This window comes from Myotis lucifugus, unplaced genomic scaffold (assembly GCF_000147115.1).
Source record: "Myotis lucifugus unplaced genomic scaffold, Myoluc2.0 scaffold_780, whole genome shotgun sequence".
Taxonomy (NCBI): domain Eukaryota; kingdom Metazoa; phylum Chordata; class Mammalia; order Chiroptera; family Vespertilionidae; genus Myotis; species Myotis lucifugus.
This window is the reverse complement of record NW_005871828.1, coordinates 183,902-190,906: the sequence shown is the minus strand read 5'-3', so window position 1 is coordinate 190,906 and position 7,005 is coordinate 183,902. Positions and strand designations below refer to the sequence as shown.

The window sequence follows — 7,005 nt, the reverse complement described above, 5'->3', positions numbered from 1 at the left end:
CGAGCTCCCAAAGGCCGGATCCACGGGAAGCTCGGCACCTGCCGTTCGGTGCAATCGGCTCGAACAGTGACTCGTAGGCACTGACGCTGGGCACCCGGGAGCCGGGGAGAGGAAGCACCACGTCTGGGGTCCCGCAGACCGGCCCCGGGGCGGAAGGACCCGTGGGGAGGGGCCCCTCACCTGTCAGTCAGAGGGCGAGGTGGTCAGGTTGGTCCTGGCAGAGCTCCACCCTTAAACTTGCAGCTCTAAACTTTTTATGACACGACTCCCCGGCCACTGCCCTCATTTAACTAATTTTACAAGCCTGTTCCCTTTTATTGGCCCAGCCTTTCCTAAATATGCACAGCGTGCTTCCTGTGTGCGGGCACTAGACAGGTGGGTAGGGCCCTGGCCCTCATGGAGGTTGCATTTTAGCGAAGAACTAGACAAAAAGCAGATAAATACATAAAGCGGGGAACTTATCCAAGGGGACATTTGAACAGAGGCCGGAATGAAGGGGTGCGGGGTGCGGGGCAGAAGGGAAGCAAATGCTCTTTGGCAGCGGGCACAGCAGAGCAAAGGTCCTGAGGGAGGAGCAAGCTGGGGAGCGGGGCGTCCGTGTCGCTGAAAACCTGCCCAGTGAGCAGGGAGAGGATGAGCAAGGAGCAGCCAGGGGCCAGATCCAGGTCTCACCGCCCACAGTGGGGCCTTTGGGTATTTCAGCTCAGAGAGCTTCTCAGAAGTCAGCGATAGACCAAGCTTTGGAGCCACCGGGCCTCTTCTTTCACGGACATTTTTATTGTGATAACTGTAGACTCACGTGCAGTTATGAGGAACAATACAGAGAGATCCCCCCGTCGGTAACATTTGCAGAACTAATACACTCTCACAACCAGAACACTGGCCTGGGCACAGTCCCCAGGTCAGATTCGGACTCCCCCAGCCTTTCTTGTACCTGCCCAGTGTGTGTGTTTAGTTCCATAGCTTTATCACCTGTACAGGTTTTATCCACCAACGGAGTCCAAGCACAGAGACTTTCCATCGTAAGGATCCCTCCCGTCACCTACCTCCCACACACGGTCACCTTTGCAGTTATGGCGTCACCAGCAGGATACCCACACTGGCAGCCAAGTGGAGATCTTGCTGCTGCCTCCGCCCTTCGACACAAGCACCTTGCATGGCAGCTGCTTTGATGAGAACTGGTCCCCACCCATCCCCAGCCTGGCCTCACAACAGCCTCCTGCTGGTCCTCCCGTTTTCTCACTCCCTGTCTGTCCACAGCGGCATTTTGTCGGCATTTGGGAACGTCCTGGCCCAGATGATTAAGCAGCGGAAAAAAGAAAACTGCTCTCAAAAGCTAGATGTCGGTGGGCCCCTCAGATATGCCATTTACGGGTGAGTTCCACCGCGGAGCGAAGGCGTCAAGTTTCTGGAATGATCTAATTTGGAAAAATAATTTTAAAAAGCATTGAAGTAATCATGGGGGAAAATCAGAACAGGGGGTAAGGTTAGCTTATTTTCTAGTTTTATATGGTTACTTTTAATTTCATGGGTGGGAGTGGCCTCTTCGCTGAGCTGAGAACACTAAGAGCAGGTAACTCCCCTGAACCTAGAGGCCAACCTCAAGACTCCAAGACCCATGAAAGTGGAAATCAGACTCATGTACGGCCCGTTAGTTATTTTCGTAGCATAAGCATCCAGAAGAGCATTCAGGTGACCTGAAAAATGTCCAGTTTCTGGACCACTTGTTGAATTGCAAAAGCTCAGAGATTCCGGAGTTTTACCAATTAAACCCACCCTGGGTTCTCTGGCCAAAAGTAGTGTTTGTACAGACAGATTACTTTGAAGTCTTTTGCAACAAGTGATTTTTTTTTCCAATTCAAAATTCACAAATACCATTTTTGTAAGTAGTTAACTTTACTCATCACAGCTTTTTTCCGTAAGTATTTAAAGCTGCAATTCCCCACCCCAGGGAGGGGAGAGTGTACCAGAACCACCTGGGAGGCCTCCCCAACCAGTTTTCCATCCTCAAGGCTTCTGTTCTCCCACTGAGAACCGCTGCTCCCGGCCACTGGTCCTCAGGGTGAGAACGGACAACTGAGAACCACTTGCTTAAAGGCTTTCAGTGTCAGGAGTTGGAAGGTCCCCCAGGCCCTGCCCCTCTTTGTTACTGAATTTTATGGAGCAGCAGGTCTGTTGTCCCAGACGCTGTGCCTGGGCCCAGTTCTCTGCACACCCTGGAAAGAGTAGCAGCAACGCAGGCAGCAGGTGCACAGCTCTGGCTGATTACCTGAAGGATTTGATGGAAAAACTCCAGGGGTGGGATTGGGGGTGCATTTATTTATTGCTGAGCATTGCTGAGCACCTCTGACTCAGGCCCTGCAGACACAGCAGTGAACAGTCAGACATGATCCTGCCCTGTGATGGTTTTACCTTCTGGGGGCAGAGAGAGGGCACTACACAACCAAACAAATGAGGTCAGGGCATGTGGTGACAAATGCTATGAAGAAAGCCACATGGGGCCTGGAAGAGAGGGTGGCAAGGACAGCAGGGGGCTTGTTATCTAGAGCCACCAGGAAAGAACTCTCCAAGCCAACAGGGTTGAGAAGGAGCCGGCCACGTGAAGGTGGCAGGAACCCAAGGCAGGAACGAGTCTGGCCTGTTGGAAGCAAACAGGAACGCTGGAGGCAGATTCAAAGAAAGCGCACTTTCCAGGACCACGGGTCTGTGTGGTCAGTGCGGAGAGAGGCAGGGTTTGGGACCTGGCGTCTGGGGGTGAGCCTAGCCCTGAGAAGGTGGTCCAGCTCCCCCTCCCCCCGTGGCCTCAGGTTCTTCTTCACAGGGCCGCTGAGCCACTTCTTCTACCTCTTCATGGAGCACTGGATCCCTCCCGAGGTGCCCTGGGCAGGGCTCAAGAGGCTGCTCCTGGACCGCCTGCTCTTCGCACCGGCCTTCCTGCTGCTGTTCTTCCTCGTCATGAGCTTCCTGGAGGTTGGTCTCTGCTGCCGCTCCCCCTGGGCAAGGGTTCTCAGCCTGGCATCGGGGTGGAACTCAGGGTCTGCGAACTTCTCCGACTCTCACTTTGAAGGCTCACAGTTGCCTCGATCCACGTTGGAAGCAAAGCACAGCCGTGTTGGCAGTGCCTGTGGGTGCGAGCGGAAACCAGTCGGATGTCCCTGAGCGTGGGTTTGCGCCCCACTCCTTGCGCCTGCGGTCAGGGCTGGTCCCTGAAGGTGTTAATAAAGCACGTCCTCTAGCCCGTCACAGAACGTTCCCGAATACTTGGGTAGCTGTATTCGGTGTGGCTGTCCCGCAGTCCTGTACGTTTTATACGTCATCAGACGTGATTCTGAAAAGGGGTCCACGCCGACTGCGGAGGAGGCCCGGGGCCCAGGATTTCAGGCCTCAGTGATGTGGCAGAAGCCTGAGCTACCTCAGGACCCGAGAGCCTGGGCACCCCGAGGAGGCCGACTGAGAGCCCAGCGCGCCAGGTCAGGTCCGCTCTAACGGGCCCTTCACCCCTCTCCACCCGGCTCTGCCAGTCTGCTCTGTGCCCCAAATGTGTCATGGTCGGCCTTGACATTTGTTTCAACCAGTCACAGCAGGTAAAGGCTCCTCACTGAGGTTTTATTTTGAAACAACATCTCCAGCTTTTGTTACTAAGAATTACCTTTGTTGTGTACAGTGACCCTGGGGATAAGTAGGAAAGATGTTTAGACTTAACTGTGATTGCTAGTGATTCCCTGATAGTTTGAAAAAGAAATGTCTGGGACGTCCTTAGGGCATCTGAGCCAGGAGGAAGCAAAGGGCCCACATTACCAGCGAGGGTACAACGGCTGCTTCTCTTTATTTCCTTCCAAATACAAAGGGAGTATGTTTTCATTAAAAAGTAAAAGTTGTTATCAAAGTGCATAAAGTCCTGACACATAAAGGGAATATGCAGGGCACAGTGGACCACGAGCTCACACAATCACACCCAGCCGCCGCCGCAGCCAGCGTGTTTCGCCAGACACCGTCACAGGTTCCACCACAGGCTGTCCCTTCTGTGTGGGCTCCTGGTTGGTTAACTCCTAGAACTGTCGTCTGGAAGGCCATCCTCGTTGGCCCTCCCGGCAGCGATGCAGGACCACAGCACCAGCGACACTTACTGAGCACTGGCCTTGCCCCAACTGCCTCGCATCTACCCCCCCGCCCCCCACCAGGTCAGCTCAGTGCGAGGGCGAGGACACAGTCCCCACCGTGTGAGCAGCGCTCACTGCTCTGGTGGTTTCCCACGTGGATGGCGAGCTGCTTACAGCTGCACCGCTCATTACCCACCCGTATGTGCTGCCCATGTTTGCACGGAACAAAGTCTACAGTGAAAAAACCCCCACTGCATTAGGGTTTGGGGGTCCCCAGACCCCAGCGCCCCAATCTCAGCCTGAGGCAGTGGGGCTCACTCACCCCGTGTTTCCTTTCTAGGGCGGAGATGCTGCCGCTGGTGCTGCCAAGGTGAGGAGCGCATTCTGGCCGGCACTGCAGATGAACTGGCGCGTCTGGACCCCCGTGCAGTTCATTAACGTCAACTACGTCCCCATACAGGTGAGGCTGCCTCACCGCGCAGGGCCCCGGGGCGCCAGCCTCCACCAGAGGCCATTTCCCATCAGCCTTTCCCCCCTTGCAACAATCTTCGTTTTCTCGGGGTGACTGTCACTGGGGACTTCTGTCCACACCTTCTTTCCTCTGGGAGGGCGGGGGTGGGTAGGGCAGACTGTCTCGGGGTGACTGTTACTGGGGACTTCTGTCCACACCTTCTTTCCTCTGGGAGGGCGGGGGTGGGTAGGGCAGACTGAAGACGGGCCTGGGGCTCGGAGGGGTGAGAGGCAGGGAGGGTCGAGGTTTTTCCCAAAAGTGAACCCAGGGAACAGGTAGGTAAGGACACCATGCACTCCACAAAGAAGGGAAGACATGAGAAGACAGGATGGCTGAGGACATGGCTCCGTGGCTGTCAGAGGGCAGGCTGGAAAACGGAATCTTTGAAAGTAGTAGGGACAGGATGCTGTGTGGCTGAAGTTCCATTTCAGGTGGTTGCAGGCGATGCTTAAGGGGCAGTGGTTTATTCAACAAATGTTTGTTGAGCACCTACTATCTGCCCCGCTGCTCTAGACTTGGGATCAGTGGTTAACGAGATGGACCAGGCTTTCGTCCATGGAGCTTACCTGCCGGATAGACTCACTGACTGGAGTTCAGGGGGGTTTGCCTGTGAGGTCACTGAAGCAGGGCAATGGGCAGTGACAGCCTAGAGGGAAGAGCAGGTCAGGAGGGTGTCAGGACTGGATGAAGGCACCGTGTGATGGCCAGTCCTGGGGTAAGAGGCTGAGCCAGGACCTGCAGTGGATGTTCGTGACGGAGGGTAAGGGACAGTGACTGAGCGTTTTCCCTGCTGGCCTGTGGAACGAGTGAGGCAGGAACGCTGTCTTCCCCACTGCTCTCTGCTGGGGTCTCGCCCAGTAAAGGCCCGAGGGGACTGGGGCCTGGTGGGTGTGGTCAGGGCCTTGCGCTCACTGGGGCCTGTGTTCTCTCTGGCAGTTCCGGGTGCTTTTTGCTAACCTGGTGGCTCTGTTCTGGTACGCCTACCTGGCCTCCCTGGGGAAGTGAGGCGGACCGGAGAGGCTGCACCAGCACGGGGAGTGCTCACCTGCCCCGCGTGAGAGCAGAACGAATCTGACTCCAGGTCATGTGATCAACACGCCCTAAAATGATGGAGAAACAGCAACCACTCAAAAATACTAAGAACGATTTCACTTGTCACCTTAGACTGCATTAGGGTCACAATAAACTATAATGTACCTTTTTCAAGGGTAATTTAAATTTCTCTAATGGCTGCTGTGGCTTTGGGGGCTTCTTACTTAAAAAAACGTGTGTGTGTGTGTGTGTGTGTGTGTATTTCAGAGAGGAAGGGATGGGGAGAGAGAAACATCAATGATGAGAGAGAATCATTGACTGGCTGGGAATGGAGCCCCCAACCTGGGCATGTGCCCTGACCAGGAATCGAATCGTGACCTCCTGGTCCATAGGTTGATGCTCAACCAGAGCCACGCCAGCTGGGCCGGAGTGATTTTTTAAAAAATATATATTTTATTGATTTTTTACAGAGAGGAAGGGAGAAAGATAGAGTCAGAAACATCTATGAGAGAGAAACATCGATCAGCTGCCTCCTGCATACCCCCCACTGGGGTTGTGCCTGCAACCAAGGTACATGCCCTTGACCGGAATCGAACCTGGGACCCTTCAGTCCGCAGGCCGACGCTCTATCCACTGAGCCAAGCCAGCTAGGGCCGGAGTGATTTTTTAAAATGTAACTCACATCATGTCACTTCCCAACCTGAACACCTGCAAAGATGACGCAGGAACTTCTCTTATGGGCATGCGACCCCAGAGAACTGAGAGCAGAGACTGGAGGAGAGATCGGCCCACCCATGCCCACAGCAGCATTACCACGGCCAGGAGGTGGGAACAACCCGTGTCCACAGGCGGATGAGTGGAAAGCAAGATGTGGGCTCTCCATACAGTGGGACCGTGTTCGGTCTTAAAAAGGAAGGGAATTCAGCTCCTGCTACATCACGGATGAATCTTGAGGACATGATGCTGGGTGAGGGAAGCTGGTCCCCAAAGAACAAGGACTAGACGATTCCATTATACGCGGTCCCTCGAGTCAACCGCATAGAAACGGGAAACGGATGGCGGGAGCCAGGGCGCGCGCGCGCGCGGGAAAACGCGGAGCGAGCGAGTGACGGGGACAGTGGGCGCCGGGGAGGGTGTAGAGGGGACAGGGGGTGTCGCTGGGTGTAGACAGAGGGGACAGGGGGTGTCGCTGCACAGCGCGAACGTGCCTGACGCCCTGGGCTGTGCACCTGTACGTGGTTAGAACAGCAGCCCCCCTTGGTGCCTGTTTTACAGTGAAGACAAACAAGCGCCCGGCGGCGCCAGGTCACTAAACTGAACTCCAAGTTCTCATCTCCGGGGCGCCTCTCCCGCCTCTTCTCC

General features: G+C 55.1%; 1 protein-coding gene across 1 annotated transcript in view; it reads left to right on the top strand.

Moving 5' to 3' along the window:
• PXMP2 (peroxisomal membrane protein 2) overlaps positions 1-5,829 on the top strand; it is a 7,559-nt gene extending 1,730 nt beyond the window's left edge. Inside the window, exons 2-5 of the mRNA XM_006106199.3 lie at positions 1,261-1,374; positions 2,808-2,970; positions 4,441-4,560; positions 5,548-5,829. Of these exons, the coding sequence (XP_006106261.2) occupies positions 1,261-1,374; positions 2,808-2,970; positions 4,441-4,560; positions 5,548-5,616 (466 nt within the window). The 3' untranslated portion in view covers positions 5,617-5,829. The remainder of the gene's footprint in view (positions 1-1,260; positions 1,375-2,807; positions 2,971-4,440; positions 4,561-5,547) is intronic.
• The last annotated feature ends 1,176 nt before the right edge of the window (positions 5,830-7,005 follow it).